Source organism: Thalassophryne amazonica, chromosome 5, assembly GCF_902500255.1.
Source record: "Thalassophryne amazonica chromosome 5, fThaAma1.1, whole genome shotgun sequence".
Classification (NCBI taxonomy): domain Eukaryota; kingdom Metazoa; phylum Chordata; class Actinopteri; order Batrachoidiformes; family Batrachoididae; genus Thalassophryne; species Thalassophryne amazonica.
Window position 1 is genome coordinate 115,507,667 of NC_047107.1, and position 25,944 is coordinate 115,533,610.

A 25,944-nucleotide genomic window follows, 5' to 3' on the forward strand; every position below is an offset into this window, starting at 1 on the left:
GTCACCAGACTTGGTATGTGTGTTTGGCATGGTGACCCCAAGAAGCCTATTAATTCTGAGGTCAAAAGGTCAAAATCACTGAACTGTACTTTGTCAAAGCTTTCTGCAGGAAAGCGTCTGGTAACAGTTTATCAGTATTTGCAGATGACAGCATTGGTTAGTTTAGACGATTTGCTTCTTTGAGATGGAAGCTTTGTGTTGTGTGATTTTTATTTATTTATTTTTTTAAAGCAGTCTGCTCATTCTAAAGAGCTGCAGGCTGGAAAGTAACTGTCAGCTGAAGTCAGAATACAGGTTTTTCTCATCACAGAAACCAAAATAAAACTCGGCATCAAAGTTGGAAGAAGCCTTGGGGCTATTTTAATCAGAAATGAGGAGCAGGAGTGATGGCAGCAGTGCACACACAGCAGTAATAAATTACTTTTCCTTTCTCTTTCTGCAGGGATTTCTCACCGGCTCTGTTTAACAGCGTTCCCATCCTGCCATCTGGATCGTCCATGTCCAACCAGCTCACCCCTCAGCTGAACTCAGAGTCCCTCCCAGTTCAGACCTCCTCTCTGGTCATGCGGCCAAGCCATGACCCCCTGCTGACCTCACCTCCACCCACCACTGTCACAAAGGGCCTGGAGGACAACAGGGATGGGTATGCAGATCAGCAAGAGCAGCTACTTTTGTTACGTCATTTACTAGTATAACGTTAAACATAATGTAGAGTTAGTGCCACATCAAGACTTTTTTTCTTTTTCCTCCTGTGCTGTTGGTGCGGTGGGGGTGGGGGGTGGTGGGGGTGCATAACATATCCCGGGATATAAATAGAAGTTACCTGATGTGAGACGGGCTGTGATGCAATCCTCAGTCTCAGATCTTCTCTGACGGGCTGAACGGAAGTATTATGAGGATTTTCAGACTGATGCCTGAACTTGGCTGTCGCAGTTTCTGTCCTACATTTGAGTGCATGTGTGAACAGAAAATTCCTGCATTCTTCAGGAGCGTGTGATAAAGTGGCCTATATAGGAAGAGTGTCTGAATCATTGAGAGGTTCACGAACCTCAGAAGTGACACTCGTGTCTCCAGGAGCTTGTGCTATCAAGTACGAGAAGAACCGATGGAGACACGGCATCACTGCTGATGCGATAGCTTTACTTGAGGATGAAGGTCCAAGTGTACAGAGCCATGATGCTTCTGGTCTTAACATGTGGTTGTCAGACCAGCATGTTACCAGTAGACAACGACCTCATGTTTTTGCTAGTAGTTCTGTCTGGGGAGTTCACCCATGTAGCACCTGGCTCGTTTAATGGTTTGCAGGTCAGCCTCAGTGGTTGACCCTGTGTAGTTCTGTGATGTGGATGCATGATCGTACACCAGTGTAAGATCTTAAACCTGGTGACCTTCTCATTCTGCTCATTTTCTGTTGTTTCCATCCTTCAGTGTGAAGCCTAATCTTCTGCTGACTTCTGCCTCCAAAATCGAGCCAATGAAGGCTTTGGACTCCAGGTTCACTGAGAGATCGAAGGCCACACCGGGAGTCACAGCTGCCATTTCCTCTGCCATGGGACTCGCACCTGTGGACAGGTGACTGACAGTGTCATAAACTCAAAACATACTGATACATGAGTGGGGAAGTGCTGGCATCAAGGGTAGAATCATGTGGCTCTCTGGATACTGGAAAATTAGGATAATTAACATTAAGATTCATCCAACTCCATCTGCTCTTATCATACTGATAACGTTGGTCAACACACTTTTTCTTGCATAGAGTTTTTCCAATGGATTTATAGGTAATTTGGGGGCGCTAAATCCGAATCTGGTGTTAGTTTTTGCCAATCACATCACATTTTTTAGATATGAAAACATGCTTCTCGTATTGAGCGTTGAAGCAAAAGCTGTAGTCTCGCATACAACTTCGGCGCCATAAACGATATTACGGCTCCTTGTTCACATTTTGCAAAACCTGGTTTAAAAACTCTGCTTTTGAAGGTGCCTTTGTGCGCGATTAGTGCCGTCAAACTCGTGAGTGAACGTAGTCCATCAATACAGAAGATGCAGATTGCAAATAAATGTGATGTGATAGAGGAAATCTGAGCTCAGATTCAGATTCAGCACCCCAAAATGACCATAAATCAGTTCTCAAAGTCCATGTAAGAAAATTAAATTTTTTTGTTGACCAGTGTAATCAACCAATTAATCTAATTAGAGGTTAGGTGGATAAAATGGTGAAAAATGTCAGTCAGCATTTTCCAGAGCCCAAGGTGACACTTTCAATTGTTTTTATTCAGATCCTGAAATCATAGAATATGGATATATTAAAGAAAAACTCTAATTGATTAACTGATATAAAACCAGTTTTTTTTTGGCCAGTTAGACGTCAGCTAATTGTTGGAGCTCAGTTTGTCATTGAATGGTAAGGACTGCAGGTAAATACACTTTTTTTTTTTTTTTTTTTGAAATATAGAATAGAATGCTTTTTATTGTCATTATACACAAGGTACAATGAAATTAAAAGACAACTCCCGTAGTGCAAAGGTGTAAAAAGTAAATATAAAAAGACAAATAAGAATATATACATGTATTTACAAAGGAGCCATTAGGATGCAATGAATTGTGTAGACTGAAGGCTAATGTGCATTCAATACTCGTATTGCACTTGGGTAGAACATGTTGTTGAGTCTGGATGTGTGGGCCTTGATGGACCGGTACCTCTTTCCTGAGGGCAGCAGTGAGAACAGGCTGTGCCCGGGGTGTGAACCATCGAAGCAGATGCTTCTGGCCATGCGCAGACATCTGGTGTTATAGATGTCTGACAGAGAGGACAGCTGCGCTCTTATGATGTCCTGTGCTGACTTCCTGACTCTCTCCAGAGCCTTCTTGTCAGCCTGAGAGCAGCTCCTGTACCACACCAAGATGTTGTTGGTGAGGACGCTCTCTACAGAACACCTATAGAAGGACAGCAGCAGTTCCTGTGACAGGTTGACCTTCCTCAGTGACCTTAAAAAGTACAGATGCTGCTGTGCCTTTTTCACAAGGGCATTGATGTTGGTGCCCCATGTAAGGTCCTGAGAAATGTATGTTCCCAGGAACTTGAAGTCACTGACCCTCTCTATGGTGTCTCCCTGAATGAGAAGGGGGGGGCCTCCCTCTTCCGCCTAAAATCTAGCACCAACTCCTTTGTCTTTGAGGAGTTAAGTGCCAGGTTATTTAGGGAGCACCAAGTAGTGAGGTTCAGGACCTCCTCTCTGTAGGCCGTCTCATCGTTGTTGTGAATCAGCTCAACCACAGTAGTGTCATCCGCAAATTTGACAAAGATGTTGCTGCTGTGGGTTGGTGCACAGTCATGGATGTACAAAGTGTACAAGATGGGGCTGAGCACACAGCCCTGAGGGGCCCCAGTGCTCACTCTCAGCACTGAGGAGTGGTGGGACCCCATCCTGACTGACTGCATACGGTTAGTGAGAAAGTCTCTGATGCATCTGCAGGTGTGCTCGCCAATGCCCAGACTGCACAGTTTGAACAACAGTCTGCTTGGAACAAGTTTGTTAAAAGCAGAACTGAAGTCTACGAACAACATCCTCGCATAATTGCCAGACTGTTCAAGATGTTGACACACTGTGTGGAGGGCTGCGTTGATGGCATCACCTGTGGATCTGTTGGCTCTGTATGCAAACTGGTGCTGATCAGGGCTGGGAGGCAGGGAGGATTTTATGTGCCTCAGCACCAGCCTCTCAAAGCACGTCATCACAGCTGAAGTGAGAGCCACAGGTCTGTAATCATTCAGACTGCTGACCGACTGTCTCTCGGGGATGGGCACGATAGTGGCAGATTTTAGGCAGCTCGGGACTGTGCAGGCAGCCAGCGAGAGGTTAAAAATGGTAGTAAAAACCTCTACCAGCTGGTCTGCACAGCCCCTCAGTACCCTCCCCTGGACACCATCGGGACCAGCAGCCTTCGACGTGTTCACACCCCGGAGCACCCTCCTGACCTCTTCCGTGCTCACAGTGAGGGCCAGATTGTCAGCGGGTGGCAGCATGGGGACACTCTCTTCCTCACTAACTTCAAACTTAGCAAAGAACCGATTTAGCTCCTCCGCTAGGCTTGTGCTGGTGTTGGTGGTGGTGGCATTTGAAGAGGAAGTGTTCAAGTTGACAAGGTCACGAATGCCCTGCCAGACACGTTGGGGGTCAATATATGATCAGTATAATCTAGATATATCAGTGTCACTTGGTAGCACTGACTAATAATCCCTAATTCAGGGATGAGATTTTTCCGCAGATCCCCGGATTTGACAGTCCTGGGGGTCGATTTTGTGAAACGTCCAAATCCGTTGAGAAAATTTTAGGGGGGGGGGGGGTAAAAATGCAAACAAAAAATTAATGCCAGGAGTACCTTTAGGGGCTTTCACAGTGGCGTATTCGTAGAGCTGCTCATTGCAGTGTTGTGTTTAATTTAAATACGGCCGAAATACGCGCGTACTCAGCCTTTAAGTGTTCATTCATACTTGCAGCTGCGTGTGTTCGCGTTTTAATGTGTGCACACAGTCGCGTGTGCCATGCTGCACCAGTTTCAGTGCTATTTTCTGCCTCTGTGGAAGTGCGCTCTGTTCTCTACTGCATGGTGTGGTGCGGCTCAAAAACAGTCATTTAACATATTATTATTATTATTATTATTATTTATTTTTTTATGCAGCGAGTGCGCGTTTATTTTAGAGTCACAGCTCTTTTCAGCTTTGATCAGACTGATCGATCAGGACGTTTGATGAGCGCACCGACATGCAGCAAGTGCACGTTTATTTTAAAGGGTCGCAGCTCTGATTAGACACACAGAGAGAGAGAGAGAGAGAGAGGGAGGGAGAGCGGATTTGTTTTATTTTATTTTAAGGAGTCTGATAGAGGAGAGAGAGCGGGTTTATTTTAAGGAGGCTCTGACTCCTCAAAATAAAAAATCTCTCTCTCTCTCTAGTTAGAGTTTGAATTATAGATATGAACACCTGGCATTTATAGTAGTTTTTAATATCATTTTAGTGCAATTTACATGTTTTAAAACAGCAAAAATGCTTTGGCTTCGCCCTGGACCCGCTGGGGCCTGTTGCCCCTGGACCCTGGCTTATTTTCCTCTGAAAATCAAATTTGCCAATCTCATCCCTGCTAATTGGATATGACATAGCTGTTTAAAAAAAAAAACATCTGGTTGCCATCATCATCATCATCGCTCTCCTCCAAAATGTAGCTCTTATGTATCAACCATGTTTCATGATTTTGTCTGCACCCGTGTGTTAGTTTTTGTGGCGTGATGAATGTTGTTGAAAGCTCTGAAACTCCTCAGACACGGGTCATGGTAATCCACTGAACAGCTAAGTGCAAACATTAAAGCCTAACAACAAGTTTTCATTGTTTCCAGCAGGCCAAAAGACACCGTCGCCACCGTGAAAGACATGAAGGCCAAAGAAGACACCAGCAGCGACAGTGAGGACAAGGTGGCTGCCATCAACAAGAACCTGGTGTTCACCAAGCGCAAGGTGGAGGTGCTGATGGATGGCGGCGAGGTCGTGGAGAAGAGGAAGAAGGGACGGCCCAGGAAAGACAAGATGGCTGCTCCCATCTCTCAGCCCTTCACCCAGGTAGATATGTGCATGGATCAGCAGCGCACACGGCAGGTGAAACTGCCTGGATTACTACTGGATTACCACAGACGTATTCCAGCCAGGTGCATTCAGGGAATGACTGACAGATCACTCGATCACACCTGCACTTAATTACTATGGCACAGTTTTAACTAGGGTTGGGTATCAAGAAACGGTTCTTTTCGGGTATTGTTAAGAAATTATTTGATCCACCGACATCTTTTTGCTTAATGATTCCCTTATCAGTCCTTCAGAGCGGCCGTTGTTTTTGAGGGTGTTTGTCGGGAAAATGATCATTCCTCCACGTTGATTACAGACCCTGCAGCAGCTCTGTAATCAACTGCTTCTGCAGCGCGACTCCACTTTGAAGCGTGAACCAATGAAGCAGTGCTTTGTTCCTCTGGCTCGTTGGTTCTTTGATTCGCTCCTCTTCAGAAGTGGCAAGTCCGCTGCTTAGCCCCTCTCAAAGGGATTAAAATATGTTAATCATGAGTCACTTTTGTGTGGATTAAAGTCACTAACTGGGACTCTTGTTTTAGTCAAGAAACAAGAATTGTCCTCCGTTCCGTTGGCACAGCTTCAAACGCTGTGCAGCTCTCTGCCGAGACAGAGTCCGGTCGGAATTAATAACTTCAAAACGAATTGCCGTTTTAAATCAAATCACACCTCTTTCCAAACGCTGTAATACAGACAATAAACTGCAATCGACTAAAATGTTTTTTTCCTCCAAAAATGAGACATTGTGTCCAGAGTTTAAGGATCCAGTGACCAATTTCATATTTATTTACTTTAAGACTCAATAAAATGTTATTGACATAGAAAACCTGTAAAGCCTATTTGTAGTACACAGAAAATTCACAAGAGGTATCAGTAAAGGAATCCATAAGGAATTGGATCGATAAGCGGAATCGATAATGATATCGATTAAAATCTTATCAATACCCATCCCTAGTTTTAACAGATACTCTTAAAGGGTGTGTCTTAAAATTAGAAGTGTAACTAAGGAAAACATGCTGAGGCACACTGGAAACACACAGATGACGAATTGATTTCTACATAATCTGGGAAAGTACTTCAGATGAATTAATCCTTTTGACTTTTTCTGTGGTATTTTTTTCTGTTGGGATTTACTGGCAATTTTGTTATACCCTCCCATAACAGTAAAGACCTTTCTATTCTACCAGAGGTGACCGCAGCCTGGTGATGTTAAGCTCGAGTCAGTCTGCTCGACACAGCATCGAGCTTTTTGAACCAGAAGTTTCAGTGAGCAGTGTTTCGAGCACGCCCCCATCATGTGACCACTGCGAGCGAGGCCTCGTTACGTCACACCACGTGTCGAGCTTCGTGGAAAATTCGAATAATCTGGGCGTGTCAATACGACCCGCCAAGTATTTAAATGAGATCTGAATTGCAGCTCAAACCGTGGGTTTGTGAGAGGAGATTGCTAGCGACACTGTTATTGCCAATTACCACGTGAATCGGAGCCAAGGAAAGCATTAGTTTATATTTAGGTCTAGTTTAGAGTTCATTTAATATAGTTAGCTACATACACATAGGATCTAACATAGACAGACACACACCATACACAACAGGCATCCATTCATACACAACATTTATTCACATAGTATATCAACATACAGTAGTGTTCAGAATAATAGTAGAAATAGAAACAAGGTACCAGTAGATTCAGTAGATTCTCACAAATCCACCAAGACCAAGCATTCATGATATGCACACTCTTAAGGCTATGAAATTGGGCTATTAGTAAAAAAAAAAAAAAAAGTAAAAAAAAAGGGGGTGTTCACAATAATAGTAGCATCTGCTGTTGACGCTACAAACTCAAAACTATTATGTTCAAACTGCTTTTTTAGCAATCCTGTGAATCACTAAACTAGTGTTTAGTTGTATAACCACAGTTTTTCATGATTTCTTCACATCTGTGAGGCATTAATTTTGTTGGTTTGGAACCAAGATTTTGCTTGTTTACTAGTGTGCTTGGGGTCATTGTCTTGTTGAAACACCCATTTCAAGGGCATGTCCTCTTCAGCATAAGGCAACATGACCTCTTAAAGTATTTTGACATATTCACAAGGATGAGATTTTTCTGCAGATCCCGGGGGTCGATTTTGTGAAACGTCCAAATCGGAGCGAAGTCGAAGCTATTACTTACGCACGTTTTCATTGGTTATTACAAAGCTTATGACCAATCAGTGCAAAGGTTATATATGCGTTTCTCCCGCCCTTTCTTCGGTGTTGCACACACACACACACACACACAGTCAGTGGATTATATAAACAGACATTTTGATGTTATTGTAGTGTGCTAGAACATTGTAATTATATATACATGTATGTGTGTGTATATTATAGACATGTATACACTTGATGACAGTGTTATAGGTGGAGATCACATCGACTAAATATAAACTTTATATGGTCTGACAGTTCAACGGACATAGAACATTGGATTATACATGTACATGTATTTGAGGATATACATGTATGTTTGTTGACAAGTGTGCCATGCTGAAAGTGGAGAATGCTGAAAATCAAGTAAGTCTAGTTATGAAAAAATATTTTGGTCACAAAAATACACATGTACAGTAGATGGTCTTAGTAAGGGTTTACAGTTTGAATTATAGATATGAACACCTGGCATTTATAGTAGTTTTTAATATCATTTTAGTGCAATTTACATGTTTTAAAACAGCAAAAATGCTTTGGCTTCAGACCCCCTGGCCAGGGCTCCGCCCTGGACCCGCCGGAGAAACATACCCATATCATGATGCTTGCACCACCATGCTTTACTGTCTTCACTGTGAACTGTGGCTTGAATTCAGAGTTTGGGGGTCGTCTCACAAACTGTCTGCGGCCCTTGGACCCAAAAAGAACAATTTTACTCTCATCAGTCCACAAAATATTCCTCCATTTCTCTTTAGGCCAGTTGATGTGTTCTTTGGCAAATTGTAACCTCTTCGGCACGTCTTTTATTTAACAGAGGAACTTTGCGGGGGATTCTTGCAAATAAATTAGCTTCACACAGGCGTCTTCTAACTGTCACAGCATTTACAGGTAACTCCAGACTGTCTTTGATCATCCTGGAGCTGATCAATGGGTGAGCCTTTGCCGTTCTGGTTATTCTTCTATCCATTTTGATGGTTGTTTTCCATTTTCTTCCACGCGTCTCTGTTTTTTTGTCCATTTTAAAGTATTGGAGATCATTGTAGATGAACAGCCTATAATTTTTTGCACCTGCGTATAAGTTTTCCCCTCTCCAATCAACTTTTTAATCAAACTACGCTGTTCTTCTGAACAATGTCTTGGACGTCCCATTTTCCTCAGGCTTTCAAAGAGAAAAGCATGTTCAACAGGTGCTGGCTTCATCCCTAAATAGGGGACGCCTGATTCACACCTGTTTGTTCCACAAAATTGACAAACTCACTGACTGAATGCCACACTACTATTATTGTGAACACCCCCTTTTCTACTTTTTGTTTGCTAATAGCCCAATTTCATAGCCTTAAGAGTGTGTATATCATGAATGCTTGGTCTGGTTGGATTTGTGAGAATCTACTGAATCTACTGGTACCTTGTTTCCCATGTAACAATAAGAAATATACTCAAAACCTGGATTAATCTTTTTAGTCACATAGCACTACTATTATTCTGAACACTACTGTAGGTTATAGGTCAGACTATATATTATAGGTAGATCAGAGACTGAGCTGAGTGACTGAAGAGCTGTGATTTTGTTGACGTGAAAGGTGTGAGAAAGGTGAGTGTGTGTGTGAGAGAGTGAGTAGTGGTGAGGAAGGGACATGTGGAGCCTGTTCCAAAAAGAACACTATCAATTGCTTGGGAGCACTTTGATCTAATAAGCCCCAAAAAGGTCAAGTGCTTGATTTGTGCTCAAGAGTTGACGTACAGTAACAATACGAGGTCTATTAGAAAAGTATCCGACCTTATTATTTTTTCAAAAACCATATGGATTTGAATCACGTGTGATTGCGTCAGCCAAGCTTGAACCTTCGTGCGCATGTGTGAGTTTTATTCACGCCTGTTGGTTGCGTCATTCGCCTTTGAGTAGGCTTTGAGTGAGGAGTGGTCCACCCCTCTCGTCATTTTTTTCATTGTTTAGGAATGGCTCAGAGACTGCCGCTTTGCTTGATCAAAATTTTTTCAGAAACTGTGAGGGACATCAAAGTGGACACCATTCGAGAAATTCAGATGGTTTTTGGTGAAAATTTTATGGGCTTCAAAGAGATTACGGAGTGTTACTGTCGCTTTAAGGACGGCCCAGAGCGACTGGTGGTGTATCGCGCTCCGAAGCTGCCATCGACAGGCTGAGCGACCATTTCATTTCTAAACGGATGGCTGTCTGGATCCGTGTCCATCGTGTGCAATTTCTCTGGTTATCACAAGAGCTGGACATCAACCATTTTCCGGCAGATTTCACTTTTAACAAGAGATTTTGTCATGGAAAGCTGAGCGGAGGCTTCGCGAGTCACGATGGATTCGCTACTGGAGCGAGACAAAACCACCTCCGTTTTGGTCTCACAGGACGGCTTTGAGATGGCGTTCAGACAGCTGTCAGTGGTTTTTCCATCGAGTGATTATCCGAGAAATTGTGGATGTGCCTGGACATGCCAGAACATGTCCTGTGAGGCTTTGTCACGGCGTTGCTTTGCACCATGCGGCACCGCCGCGACGTGCGGAATTCCTCCGCACGTCTGTCTCAGTGTGCCGAAAAAGTGCTGATGTCCACATCTTTTCACAATTCCTGTGCTAGCAAGATGACATCCCGGATAAAACACAGCGTCCAGTTTGGAAATGAACGGCACATTCCACTGTTACAGGAGTTTTTGTCATGGAAAGAGTAGCGGAGGCTTCGCACGTCGCATTGGTTCATGAGGCTTTGAAATTGCCATCACTACCGCAGCCCACCTTGGGTTTTATATAGAACATTGTTGTGCATTTTTGGGTTACTGGTCAATAGGCCGCTAACCCTGTGTTGTGATGCACTGTCCGTCGTAGTCGTCAGCGTCATTGTCCGTTTATTGCGATATCTCAAAAACTGTCTGATTACTTTATTTTAATTTGGCAAGGGCGTAATATGGGTCATTGATATTGTTCCCGTCTCAAAATCATATCCATAGATTTGTTCGTTTGGAAGTGGTGGCCATTTTTATGCAGAGAATACCCATTTTGAGCACTTAAAGGCAATTTTCTCAAAACCGCTAATGGTTTTTCTAATTTGGCAAGGGTGTAATATGGGTCATTGACATATTTCACATCAAAAAATTATGATCATAGATTCATTAGTTTGGAAATGGTGGCTGTTTTTGTGCCGAGAATAATCAATGTGGGTATTTGGGCCCAATTTCCTGAAAAACTGTCTGATAACTTTTCTTTTCAATTAACAAGGGCACAATATTGGTCATTGACATTGTTCCCGTCCCAAAATTATTTGCGTAGATTTGTTTGTTTGGAAATGGCAGCCATTTTTATGCCAAAAATGGCCCTTTTGCTTTGGGCTTTAATTGAGCCGGTAGCCTACAGGGCCTTTGACACTCTAGTTCTTAGTATTTGATGCACAGCCAGTGAGCTGGATGTCACTCATTCGGTTATGTCACATTTTAGATGTGAGAAAGATTACGTCAGTTGTACTGATCCAGTTATTGACAAATCTGGTATATACATTACACAGTCACTCCTCGAAGCCTGTTGACCTTGAGGTCGCAAGATCAAGGTCAGTGTAGTGCACTTTGCTTAAAAAAACTGACAGCATGGACGTCTTATAATTTTGGGATCAAAATGTCAAAATCATTGAAGTGTACTTTGTAAAAGCTTTCTGCAGAGAAGCGTCACTTGGCAACAGTAAGGTTGTGGACGTTTCCCTGGGGTTCCATGGGTCTGTGCTGATGAAACACTTGTTAATCCATGTGAGGACTGAAGCTGTTTGTTCTATCCATCTTGAATGAGAAGAAACTTCAGTTCCTCTGTGGGCGCACTGGCAGAACCGACCTCCAGTATAAACCAGCCTGTTCACTCACAAGGTTGATTCTTAGACTACGGGCACTTACTATGTCCTTTGATCATATTGTATGAAAAACAGAAAAAAGTGGAAATTTCACACTTTTATAGTTATCTTTATAATCAATTTTTTCAGCATCATTATATGCAAATATTGCCGTTTTGTGCTTGTCCCACACCCAGACTTTTGATCTTCAATGATAAAAATGAATGGTAAAGAAATGTTTTTTCTAATGTTTTAAAATATCTCTGAATAAAATATCAGTAAAATAATCAAAACATAATTGGGTATTCAATGTCATACAACTGTTGTGATTTTTTTTTTTAACAAAATGTAGTTGTCCCACACTATTGCCGTAATTTCCACCACAACACTAATGTCCTTTTAAACAGTTTGTATGAAAGATTGTTTGGGTAATTTCTATGGAGATAAACAGTGACATCAGAGCACATGTATATAGCGCCAAATCACAACAAACAGTTGCCCCAAGGCGCTTTATATTGTAAGGCAATGGTGTTGTGGAAATTACATTTACAAGGCCAATAGTGCCCGTAGTTAAAGAATCACCCACAAACTGTTTACAAACCAGAAAGTAAAATGTCCAAGTTGAAACTTGTCACTTTACCTGCTAAAGCAAATCCAGATGTCAGGATGATTTTTTTTTTTTTCTGTCTTAATATAACCCACGCTGTTTGGATTTGTGCTGACAGAGTGTTTTGTTTTTTGTTTTTGTTTTTTTTTTCTTGTCAGATAACTCCTCCATCAGAGCGGGAGCCCAGCAGGCCGACGGCGGCTCCTCCAGCTCCTGTAGCTGTTTTCAAACTGCCAATACCAAGTCCACAGAAAGCCTTTAGCCTGCAGGTACCACAGTCTGACCCGTCTCTGCTTCACCTGTTCTTCCTCTGTGTTTACGGTCAGGGAAACTCCAAGGGAGCAGAGCCACGGTGACGCTGCCTTGCCGACCGAATTACCTACAGAAAAATAAACCGTGCAAAGATGGAATTGGATTAGAATGGGAATAACCCTGTTGTGTCTGATGATTTGCGGATGTTCATGCTGGATTACAGTTGCAAATAGTCGTTTTTGCCGGCTCCACTAACACGTCAGTAAAAGTCCTTTTTACCAGTTCCACTAACGCGTCGTCAGTAAAACTCCTTTTTACTGGCTCCACTAACACGTCACCAGTAAAGCTCAATTTGTTACTGTATAACCAACATGAACGTCCGCAAATCATCAGACACAACAAGGTTATTCCCTAAATATACACCAAATTAACAACAATCTGACATCAGACGCACAGACACAGCAGTTAGCATCAAATACGGGTGACGGCGATGTTGGGACGTCATGACAAGTTCTTCAGTCCGACTATAACATGAAACCAGACTAAGTGGCCCAAATGTGTACGTACAGGAACTTTACAAAATCACTTTGACTGCATTTTAACTCCAAAAGAGTAGACGTTATTGGTAACAACACGGCTCTTACTCACAGTGCAGCAGCGTGGCGAGCGTCAGCTGTAGTCACAAGGCTTTGGAAAAAACTGATTCAGTCAGCTGTTTGACAATTCATATGAATATTTTTTTTTTTATTCATTTTCTTTGACTTTAAAGTTGTTGGTCAGAATAGTTAACCAGATAAAATTTCACTCTACAATTTTTGTTGCAGAAATGTGTCTACTTCAAGACATTTCATTAAATCTAATGTCGTCAGGAAAGTCTGTGTGCCGGATAATGATAATAATAATAATAATAATAATTAAAAGTAAAGTCTCTGGTTTGCTGTGAGTGTCTTCATCAGAATGTTACACACGTCTTTGTGTACATAAAAGGTTTTGTGCTTGCAGGTAAGCATGGAGCCATCGGTGTTCTTGGACGTGGAGAACGAGGTTTCGTTGGTGGCGGGTTCAAGACTCAGCCAGCTGAGATGTTGCAGGGACGGTCGTGAGTGGAACACGCTGCTGCCGAGCTCGGTCATCACTGCCGCTGGAAGCAGGTAGCTCAAACAAACACCTACCCTTTAGTCAACTTTTAGTTATTCTTCTTGTTACTGCTTTTGAGAGGATTTGGTTTCTTCCCTCATTTATACATTTGAGAGTATTTTTCAAGTAATTGATTTTTGGAACAGATATGATCATTTTTCAGAACATGAGCAGGTTCACGATCCTCACTCTTCCCGTTCTCCCTCAGTGACATCATCGCGGTGGCGTGTGAGGACAGGATGCTGTCCGTCTTCTCTTCCAGTGGCCGCCGCCTCCTTCCTCCGATCCAGCTGGCCACGCCCGTGTCGGCGCTGCACTCTTCCGGACACTTTGTCATGTCTCTGACCGCTGGCGCCGTCCTGTCCGTCTGGTCAGTTTCTTCCGTGATGACTGAGTCTCCAGATTTTTATATGTTGTGTGACGTCCGCTGCTGGTAATAATACCGTTATAACGGTGTTATATTTTAAGCAGTCTCCATTGTTACAGAGGCGTTGCCGTTACTGATGTAAAATGCAGCATGTTACTAATAATTAAGCTAATTTCATTCATTAAACATATTTAATATTCAGTTTTATTATAAATATTGATAAAAATTGAACATACAGTTGGATTTAAATCCAAATTAATTGACATATTTGAAATTTTTTAAGTAATGCAGTAATTAGATACTTTCCCTAGTATCTAATTACTTTTATAATGCTGTAACTCGGTTACTTTTTGGGAAAAGTAACTATAACTAATTATTTGTTTTAAAGTAACATGGCCAACACTGGTGTTGTCATCTATGAACGATGCCAAACATGATGCCGTGTGATGTAGAGTCTTTTTATTATTTTGTACAGTGCATAATTTTTCAGCCTTTTTCTACTTCCTTCACCAACAGGTGGCAACTACTGAAATAATTGATCAATGTGATATTGATAGGGATTGTTGTCTATATTGATGCCAAAACAGTAATTTAATTTTTTTTAAAGGATAAATTTCAGATACAAATTTCTTCTTAATTTTGTATTTACACAAATACCCATAAAATATTGTTGCTTGTTAAAGTTGTCAAATATTAATATATGGAAATATCTGAATAAATCATATCAACACAAAGTTGAGACTGGGGTTGAGTATTAAATGTTGCTTTTTTTGTGCAGTTGTTGTAGTGATGCAGCTGTCAACAAAATCTCAAAATAAATATTAATTCTCGATGTAGATTTAGACAGAATTTGGTGACTCGTGAGCAGAGTGCAGTTGTGTGATCACGGTACGGTCACTATGTGATTCTGGAGAGAATCTGTTCCCTGTGTACCGCTAGGTTTTGTTGTTGTGATGGGTCAGTTTGATATTGTTCTTGTGTTTTGCTGCAGGGACATTGAGAAACAAAAAGCTGTGGTGAAGAACGAGTCTCTGCTGACCGTTTTGTCTGGTGAGATGCTGCAAAATTCACACTTGGGTCAGACACGTATTTCAAATATTACTTTGAAAGGGCATCCGGCGTAAAACCTGTGCCAGTTCAACATGCAGATCCACCTTGGATTTGCTGTGGCGACCCCAAGTGCAAACAAGGGAGCAGCCGAAGGGACATACTTACTTTGAATCATTTGAGGTGGAAAATGTGAATGTGTACACAGTTTCTTAATTTGATGTATTTGACAATACTTAAGATTATTTAAAAGCCACAATAAAGCAACTCATAGAAAACGTACAATTACTTAGTGTTTGATTTCAAATACACACAGTAACTTACTGCATTTGTTAATGACGTGAATTTCATCATGTAAGTTTTTTTTATATATCTACAACCCCTGGCAAAAATTATGGAATCACCGGCCTCAGAGGATGTTCATTCAGTTGTTTAATTTTGTAGAATAAAAGCAGATCACAGACATGACACAAAACTAAAGTCATTTCAAATGGCAACTTTCTGGCTTTAAGAAACACTATAAGAAATCAAGAAAAAAAGATTGTGGCAGTCAGTAACGGTTACTTTTTTAGACCAAGCGGAGGAAAAAAATATGGAATCACTCAATTCTGAGGAAAAAATTATGGAATCACCCTGTAAATTTTCATCCCCCAAATTAACACCTGCATCAAATCAGATCTGCTCATTGACATTGACCCTATGCCATGACATTGACCCTATGTGTCTTTTTGCAAGGAATGTTTTTGCAGTTTTTGCTCTATGGCAAGATGCATTATCATCTTGAAAAATGATTTCATCATCCCCAAACATCCTTTCAATTGTCCAAAATATCAACATAAACTTGTGCATTTATTGATGATGTAATGACAGCCATCTCCCCAGTGCCTTTACCTGACATGCAGCCCCATATCATCAATGACTGTGGAAATTTACATGTTCTCTTCAGGCAGTCATCTTTATAAATCTCATTGGAAAGGCACCAAACAAAGGTTCCAGCATCATCACCTTGCCCAATGCAGATTCATCACTGAATATGACTTTCATCCAGTCATCCACAGTCCACAATTGCTTTTCCTTAGCCCATTGTAACCTTGTTTTTTTTCTATTTAGGTGTTAATGATGCCTTTCGTTTAGCTTTTCTGTATGTAAATCCCATTTCCTTTAGGCGGTTTCTTACAGTTCGGTCACAGACGTTGACTCCAGTTTCCTCCCATTCATTCCTCATTTGTTGTACATTTTTCGATTTTTGAGACATATTGCTTTAAGTTTTCTGTCTTGACACTTTGATGTCTTTCTTGGTCTACCAGTATGTTTGCCTTTAACAACCTTCCCATGTTGTTTGCATTTGGTCCAGAGTTTAGACACAGCTGACTGTGAACAACCAACATCTTTTGCAACATTGCATGATGATTTACTCTCTTTTAAGAGTTTAATAATCCTCTCCTCTGTTTCAATTGACATCTCTCGTGTTGGAGCCATGATTCATGTCAGTCCACTTGGTGCAACAGCTCTCCAAGGTGTGTTCACTCCTTTTTAGATGCAGACTAACGAGCAGATCTGATATGATGCAGGTGTTAGTTTTGGGGATGAAAATTTACAGGGTGATTCCATAATTTTTTTCCTCAGAATTGAGTGATTCCATATTTTTTTCCTCTGCTTGGTCTAAAAAAGTAACCGTTACTGACTGCCACAATCTTTTTTTTCCTGATTTCTTATAGTGTTTCTTAAAGCCAGAAAGTTGCCATTTGAAATGACTTTAGTTTTGTGTCATGTCTGTGATCTGCTTTTTTTCTACAAAATTAAACAACTGAATGAACATCCTCCGAGGCCGGTGATTCCATAATTTTTGCCAAGGGTTGTATATATCAGTTTCTTCTCTGAGTAAGATATTCAGTCATTTAGAAACTGCTGTGAAACTTCCTACGGAATTCTCTGGAAGGTCGTAGTGCTCAGGAATCATTGATCTCACATGTGTCGTGGTTGCAAAGCATGATGGGTGCAAAGTAGGTGGAGTCTGCATAGTTGCTGCAGCCTATTAGAGACCAGTATTTAAAATAAATGGTCATATATGACAGATACTTTTCAGTAGCACAGGTGAACCCTGTTAACTCGCATGAGTTGAGCTCCACAAAATCTGACCGCCAGTTATCTGAAACCGTGAGTTAATACGGTTGACCAGAAAAACTTTAATTCCTTCCTGGACGGCGATGATTTTCTTCATCTGGAGTGGGTTTGGGGTCTTTTTCTTCCTCCCCAGGCTGCTGCAGTTCAGCGATGAGGACTTCATCAGTGTGGATGATTCAAAGACTTTAGTTTGAATTTATACACAGGCCCATCCCGTGGGTATGAATTTATACATGCGTCTGTCTTTGCCAAAAGCAGTCAAATCAAATTTCACTTTTATAGAGTAGTCAAAATTTTCGGGGTGCACAAATCGGCCGCGAGTAAAGCCGAAACGTGACTTTCGCATGCATGAGTTAATGGGGTTCACCTGTATTATAAATACATCAAATATTACATTATTTGATTCTTTAAAGTAATAGTTGGAAGGAGTAGTTGTACATGGAATACTTTAAGTACTCCTTTTTTTTTTTAAAAAGTAATTAAAATGCTCCCATTGAGAATTTGTTTGAGTTTATTTGAAAGTACTGAAGCAGTGAGAGATGTTTAATTACGTGTGTGTCTGACCTAGAACAGTCTTCCTTGTAAGGCTCTAGTTTGTGGCTCCGCCCTCCTCGCTGTTAAATGTTGCATTTTGTTGTCTCTAGGTGCTGACATCACAGTATCTCAGTCTCTGCTGACCCAGCAGGGCGTGCCGGTCATTAGTTTGTCCAACGGGAAGTCCTACTGCTTCAACTCCTCGCTGGAGTCCTGGTGAGATGCATTCAAAAATAAGTAAAAAATATCTCACACAGGCCTGCAGGACTAGGAACATGTTCACCGTCTCATTCTCAGGACTCTGGTAGCAGATAAAGGTGATTCTCTGGTCCAGTGCGCCGACTTCAGGAGCTGTTTGCCCTCCCAGGATACACCTGTGTCCACGGGGCCGCTGACCGTCATGCAGGGATGCAACCTCAAGTACGTGTGTTTAGTCCTGAACATATCAGAAACTCCGCGGTCAGGCCTGAGATGATCTCAGTGCGCGTGCTGGTTCAGTGCTCAGACGTTTACCCATCGCTGTTTGAAATACACCTCCCTGTGCATGTGTGTGTGTGTGTGTGTGTGCGCGTAGTGCCGGCCGCCTGGCGTCTCGCCTTTCCTCCACCCCTCACCACCTGCAGCAGAGCATGACGCTGGCCTTCCTGGAGAACCAGCTGGTGTCGGCTCTGAGCCTGCAGTCTGCACAGGAGTATCGCTACTGGCTGCTCATCTATGCCCGCTTCCTCGTCATTGAAGGTACCCCTACCAGCAGCCGAACGCCAAAAGCTGCACTCCGGCAAAACTCAATTTGCAACCGTATAACAGCATGAATGTCTGAAAATCATCAGACACAACGGGGTTATTCCCATTCTAATCCAATTCCATAGTTTGCACGGTTTATTTTTCTGTAGGTAATTTGGTCGGCGAAGCTTACAGCAGTCAAGGCGCGCAGTAATCCATCAAATGTGAAAACCATCAAATGTGAAATGGTAATTCTGTATCAGAATCCACATCAATACTTTCGTATGGTGGCTTAAATTCACCCATTATGACGGCGGTACACGACTTTCTCTAGCTCTCAGCTAGCAGCTTGCGCAGCCGCTGTTCTGTTGAATTATGCGCCTCGTTGCATAAATCGACAGTTCCGTGCATGCATGTGCAGTAGCGTCCTCCGCACAGTTTCCTGGAGGGCAGGAATGACACGTCGTCAGAACACCAGTCAGGCCGCAGAGTAATACATCCAGATGTGAAACGGTTGAATATTTAGCCACCATTACCCCGATAATATACGATCTGAAATCTCACACGATTAACCAATCAGATTCGTGGAAAAAAATGTAATTGGATTAGAATTATTTTTAATCATCAGCTGACAGTTTGTAGGGAAGAAAAAAAGTGACATGGCCTTCATGCAGAGAATAAGGTTATTTTTAGTTTGTGTAAAAGATGTTTTGTTGATTTACCTTCAGGTTCAGACTATCGCCTCAGAGATCTTTGCAAGGAGCTGCTGGGGCCCGTTCACAAGTCAGCGGGTTCCTCCTGGGAACCAACACGTCTGGTAGGACTTTCAGACAGCAGGGAAATATTTTCCTGTCAAAGCTCACTTCACTAATTTTACTTCAAAGAAACTTAGATTTTTAAAAAAAGTTATTAGCATCCTTTAACTGAGACTTTCAACACATTCTATGGGTACGGTGCAGAAAGTATTCACAGCGCTTCACTTTTCCACATTTTATGTTAGAGCCTTATTCTAAAATGGATTAAATACTTTTTCCCCCATCAAAAGTCTACACACAATACCCCATAATGACAATGTAAATTTGTAAATTTATTAAACCTAAAAAAACTAATAACTCAAATGTACATAAGTATTCACAACCTTTGCCATGAAGCTCAATTGAACACAGGTGCATCCTGTTTCCACTGATCATCTTTGAGATGTTTCTACAGCTTAATTGGAGTCCACCTGGGGTAAATTCAGTTGATTGGACATGATTTGGAAAGACACACACCTGTCTACATATAAGGTCCCACAGTTGACAGTGAATGTCAGAGCACAAACCAAGGATGAAGTCAAAGGAATTGTCTGTAGACCTCAGAGACAGGATTGTCTTGAGGCACAAATCTGGGGAAGGGAACAGAAATATTTCTGCTACTTTGAAGGTCCCAATGAGTACAGTGTTCTCCATCATCTGTAAATGGAAAAAGTTCGGATCCATCAGGACTCTTCTTAGAGCTGGTCGCCCGTCTAAACTGAGCCATTGGGGGAGAAGGGCAGGGAGGTGACCAAAAACCAGATGGTCACTCTGTCAGAGCTCCAGCATTCCCCTGTGGAGAGAGGAGAACCTTCCAGAAGGACAACCATCTGTGCAGCAATCCACCAATCAGGCCTTTATGGTAGAGTGGCCAGACAGCCTTAGTAAAAGGCGCATGGCAGCCCACCTGGAGTTTGCCAAAAGGCACCTGAAGGACTCTCAGACCATGAGAAACAAAATCCTCTGGTCTGATGAGACAAAGATTGAACACTTTGGTGTGAATGCCAGGCGTCATGTTTGGAGGAAACCAGGTGCCATCCCTACAGTGAAGCCTGGTGGTGGCAGCATCATGCTGTGGGGATGTTTTTCAGCAGCAGGAACTGGGAGACTAGTCAGGCTTGAGGGAAAGATGAATGCAGAAATGTAAAGAGACATCCTGGATGAAAACCTGTTCCAGAGTGCTCTTGACCTCAGACTGGGGTGACGGTTCACCTTTCAGTGGGACAGTGACCCTAGGCACACAGCCAAGATATCAAAGGAGTGGCTTAAGGATGACTCTGTAAATGTCCTTGAGTGGTCCAGCCAGAGCCCAGACCTGAATCTGACTGAACATCTCTGGAGAGATCTGAAAATGGCTGTGCACCGACACTCCCCATCCAACCTGATGGAGCTTGAAAGGTGCTGCAAAGAGAAATGGACAAAACTGCCCAAAGATAGTTGCACCAAGCCTCTGGCATCATATTTAAGAAGACATGAGGCTGTAATTGCTGCCAAAGGTGCATCAACACAGTATTGATCAAAGGGTGTGAATACTTCTGCGCGAGATTTTTGTTTTTTAAATAAATTAGCAAAAAAAAAAATTTTTTTTAATATTGTCATTATGGGGTGTTGCGAGTACAATTTAAGGGGGGGGATTCATTATTGTAACATAAAATGTGGAAAAAGTGAAGCGCTGTGAATACTTTCTGGATGCACCGTAGATTATGGTAATGACATCACTGTGATAATAATAATGTAATATGTTTAGACGTTGTTGCACAGTGACACAATGTACAAATAATATGTGGATAAAATAAAATGTCGAAGGAATAACACACCTGGCTAAGGAATACATGCAGATCAGTTCATTACTTTCAGCTTTGACCTTGGTAGTTTTTCTTCTGTCTTAATATTTATGAGCCTGAGTGGGTGACTTAAGTATGTGGTTAACACAGTTTGTGTGTTCAGGGTCTGCGTAAGCGGGAGTTACTCCAGGAGGTACTGCCAATCATTGGCGAGAACCTGCGATTCCAGCGGCTGTTCACGGAGTACCAGGACCAGCTGGAGCTACTGCGCAACAAATGACCGCCACAAAGCCGTCAGACTCAAACCAGTTCCCTGAAATGAACTCGGATTTCTTTGATCCACTTGGAGAGGATAAACTGTCACATGGTGTTTTTTAAAAACCGTCAACGGACAATTCAATAGAAGTCATGAAATCACTTCAACACATCGTCGGTGAACTTGTAAAAATTCATAAGTACTTGTTTTTTTGTTTAATAAATGGAAGCAGTGGCGCCCTCCTGTGCCAGCTCAGTGTATGTGTGTATATAAATGTATGTGGATAAAATTTTACTGTGATATTCTACTGCACAGAATTTAACAAATGGCACTATGGAGTGCAGAGGAAGAGACAAAGTGCTTCCTCTTTACTAATGTGTACAGCTTTTTTTTTTCCCCCTTTTTTTTGTTAGCTGTTAGTCATTTTTAAATGTTTGTACAAGGCAACTTTTCTTTGCATTTTTTATGAGAATAAAATATTAACAGTGAGCTAATACTTGCTTTTGAAAATAAAAAATGAAATAACTAGTTTATAGTAAATTCTGTGTATTCATTTTGTCATGAGTAATCCAACAAATGAGAATGAGTACATGCAGGGTTTTTAAGATTTTATTTATTTTATATATATATATATATATATAATGTGTGTGTAAGGAGTAGTGGCCATGAAGACCTAGGCTTTGGAAATTAAAGAAATTGACAAATAAGATGATTTCAAGCTACATGTAACTTCCACCACACCTGCTTCTATTTTCTGTCTTGCATGATTGATTTCCTGCAACAATCCCAGACACGGTCAGCAGCTGGCAAACTAGTATTACCCTGTAAAATAATGTGTGAACGAATGGATAACTGTTTCAACAGTAATTACCACCTTTTAACTTGCAAAATTAATAATGAGAACCTAATTAGGTATAACCTAACATTAATGCACAAAACAAGCAATTTTGATTTGCTCATTAAAAGACCAGACCTGTGAAATAGTGTTCCATGATGCATAGCACAAAATGGCTGGCGCACATCCAAAATGTCCTTGTAACTATCTGATCTTAACCTAGCTGCTCTTCAAAATGACTGACACACAAAATGTCCTTGTATTTGGTAAAACGTATCTTTTACAACAGTCTAATTGATAAAACCATCTGATCTTTTTATATATGTTTAATTGATAAAACCAAAGTATTCACGTCTATTTGGAAAAGAATCAGCATGATGGAACACTCCGTTCTTATTACATGACTACACTATATTGCAGATATACAACCCCTGGCAAAAATTATGGAATCACCGGCCTCGGAGGATGTTCATTCAGTTGTTTAATTTTGTAGAAAAAAGCAGATCACAGACATGACACAAAACTAAAGTTATTTAAAATGGCAACTTTCTGGCTTTAAGAAACACTATAAGAAACCAGGAAAAAAAATTGTGGCAGTCAGTAACGGTTACTTTTTTAGACCAAGCAGAGGGAAAAAAAATATGGAATCACTCAATTCTGGGGAAAAAATTATGGAATCATGAAAAACAAAAGAACGCTCCAACACATCACTAGTATTTTGTTGCACCACCTCTGGCTTTTATAACAGCTTGCTGTCTCTGAGGCATGGACTTAATGAGTGACAAACAGTACTCTTCATCAATCTGGCTCCAACTTTCTCTGATTGCTGTTGCCAGATCAGCTTTGCAGGTTGGAGCCTTGTCATGGACCATTTTCTTCAACTTCCACCAAAGATTTTCAATTGGATTAAGATCCGGACTATTTGCAGGCCATGACATTGACACTATGTGTCTTTTTGCAAGGAATGTTTTCACAGTTTTTGCTCTATGGCAAGATGCATTATCATCTTGAAAAATGATTTCATCATCCCCAAACATCCTTTCAATTGATGGGATAAGAAAAGTGTCCAAAATATCAACATAAACTTGTGCATTTATTGATGATGTAATGACAGCCATCTCCCCAGTGCCTTTACCTGACATGCAGCCCCATATCATCAATGACTGTGGAAATTTACATGTTCTCTTCAGGCAGTCATCTTTATAAATCTCATTGGAACGGCACCAAACAAAAGTTCCAGTATCATCACCTTGCCCAATGCAGATTCGAGATTCATCACTGAATATGACTTTCATCCAGCCATCCACAGTCCACGAATGCTTTTGCTTAGCCCATTGTAACCTTGTTTTTTTCTGTTTAGGTGTTAATAATGGCTTTCGTTTAGCTTTTCTGTATGTAAATCCCATTTCCTTTAGGCGGTTTCTTACAGTTCAGTCACAGACGACTCCAGTTTCCTCCCATTTGTTCCTCATTTGTTTTGTTGTGCATTTTTGATTTTTGAGACATATTGCTTTAAGTTTTCTGTCTCGATGCTTTGATGTCTTCCTTGGTCTACCAGTATGTTTGCCTTTAACAACCTTCCCATGTTGTTTGTATTTGGTCCAGAGTTTAGACACAGCTGACTGTGAACAACCAACATCTTTTGCAACATTGCGTGATGATTTACCCTCTTTTAAGAGTTTGACAATCCTCTCCTTTGTTTCAATTGACATCTCTTGTGTTGGAGCCATGATTCATGTCAGTCCACTTGATGCAACAGCTCTCCAAGGTGTGATTACTCCTTTTTAGATGCAGACTAACGAGCAGATCTGATCTGATGCAGGTGTTAGTTTTGGGGATGAAAATTTACAGGGTGATTCCATAATTTATTCCTCAGAATTCAGTGATTCCATATTTTTTGCCCTCTGCTTAGTCTAAAAAAGTAACCGTTACTGACTGCCACAATTATTTTTTCTTGATTTCTTATAATGTTTCTTAAAGCCAGAAAGTTGCCATTTGAAATGACTTTAGTTTTGTGTCATGTCTGTGATCTGCTTTTTTTCTACAAAATTAAACAACTGAATGAACATCCTCTGAGGCCGGTGATGCCATAATTATTGCCAGGGGTTGTATATACACACACACACTATAAGATTTTTTTTAACATAACTTTGAACACAACACGGGCAGACACCCGATTTATACTCGCCTACTTCGCTTTGCAGCCAATCACATAGGTGCTGATTCACAACAGACTAAGGACCGCCCATCGACATGGGGCCGGCGGGCCTTGACTCAGGAATAAAAGTTAGTGGAGGAGAAAAATCTAGGTTCCATTTCATTCCTCCTGACCGCCAGAGGGCGGTGCTTTAGCACCTGGATAACTACATGTGTGCAGCACAGAGGTCGAGAATATATACCAACAAAGTCACGGCATTGGATGTGACCTGGGTGACGTCACTGGTTGTCTTTATATACCAGACGCACCCAGTGCTCGCTTCTTTTCTACATTCTCGCATTCTTAGAGGTTGAGAACGCATTTAGCTGCGATTGCCGCTCTCACTTGTAGCCTCGCAACCCACCTTCGGTTGGCGCTACGTGCACTGCACACGTCCTCCAGAGGCTGCGAGACACGGCTTCACCGTTTTTTGTATTCTTTGACTGACGCATGTCGTGAGTATACCTTCCTAAACGCCGGGTGCGCGCCTTTGCCACTGCCCTGCTGGGTATTTTCCTCTGTTCACATTAGCGGTGTTGTTTCCATGAAAGCTGGCTATTTGTTTAGTTGTGTCACTAATCCCGTTAACAACGTGGTATTGTGTGTATCAGAACCAGTAGTGTACTGTGTTGGGCTTGCCGTGAGTGTTTTCCACTCCTTGAAGTACTTCATCTGCACTGTCGCCATTTGCTAAGTTTAACAGCTCCGCTAGCAGCTAGTGTTGTCGTCGTTGCTCTAAGTGAATTAGCACTTGGGCTGTGAGTTTTTCGGCTGTGTGCATCGTGTTATTACTGTGGCTGTGATTGTTTCAAGCTCCGGGCCTTGTATTAGCTTTTACACTGTGAGTGTTTCACGCTCCGTGCCGAGTCTGCGGCTAGAGTGCTTCACGCTCCGTGCCTCGTGTCAAGTCGACGGCTGGAGTGCTTCACGCTCCGTGCCTCGTGTCAAGTCGACGGCTGGAGTGCTTCACGCTCCGTGCCTCGTGTCAAGTCGACGGCTGGAGTGCTTCACGCTCCGTGCCTCGTGTCAAGTCGACGGCTGGAGTGCTTCACGCTCCGTGCCTCGTGTCAAGTTGACGGCTGGAGTGCTTCACGCTCTGTGCCTCGTGTTACTATTTACACTGCGTGTGCTTCACGCTTTGTCTTTAGATTTGTAACCGTCAGGGCTTGCGTTAACCATCTGCATGCAGTCCACAATGTGGACAGGGCCTTTGTTGCATGGCTATAGTATCTGTTTGGCTCCCTTGAGCCCAGATGATGGACATATGTTTTGCCCCTCGTGTCTTGGGATCGGACAACTGAGGGAAGCCCTGATTGGCAATGCCTGCCTTAATTGTGCCAGCATGCCACTGGCAGAGAGATCTGCTAGACTTGCGGCATTGGAAAGTGGAATATCTAGTGCGACTTTGGCCTCCAGCCCCAGGAAGGAACCAAAGCGCCATAAACGCCCACATGCAGGAGCCCCTTCTGCTAAGAAGGTTACTCATAACCATGCTTTGGCTGAAAAGGTCAAAACGTTGACTTCTGAGTTTGCTCAGATTAAGTCCTTGCTTCTGAATCTACAGCCTGGGGATGCAGTGACAGTTCCTGTTGTCCCTAATGAGGCTGATCAGACCAATGTAGTTACTCAGCAGGAGGAAGATGTCGTGTCTGTT

At 42.0% G+C, this 25,944-nt stretch overlaps 1 protein-coding gene across 1 annotated transcript in view; it reads left to right on the plus strand.

Moving 5' to 3' along the window:
• The window catches only part of LOC117511159 (protein HIRA), a 41,518-nt gene extending 19,732 nt beyond the window's left edge, over positions 1-21,786 (plus strand). The window contains 12 exon segments of the mRNA XM_034171141.1: positions 443-640; positions 1,426-1,572; positions 5,392-5,611; positions 12,399-12,509; positions 13,495-13,643; positions 13,838-13,999; positions 14,988-15,046; positions 17,812-17,917; positions 17,999-18,121; positions 18,276-18,439; positions 19,153-19,241; positions 21,166-21,786. Of these exon segments, the coding sequence (XP_034027032.1) occupies positions 443-640; positions 1,426-1,572; positions 5,392-5,611; positions 12,399-12,509; positions 13,495-13,643; positions 13,838-13,999; positions 14,988-15,046; positions 17,812-17,917; positions 17,999-18,121; positions 18,276-18,439; positions 19,153-19,241; positions 21,166-21,282 (1,645 nt within the window). The 3' untranslated portion in view covers positions 21,283-21,786.
• The last annotated feature ends 4,158 nt before the right edge of the window (positions 21,787-25,944 follow it).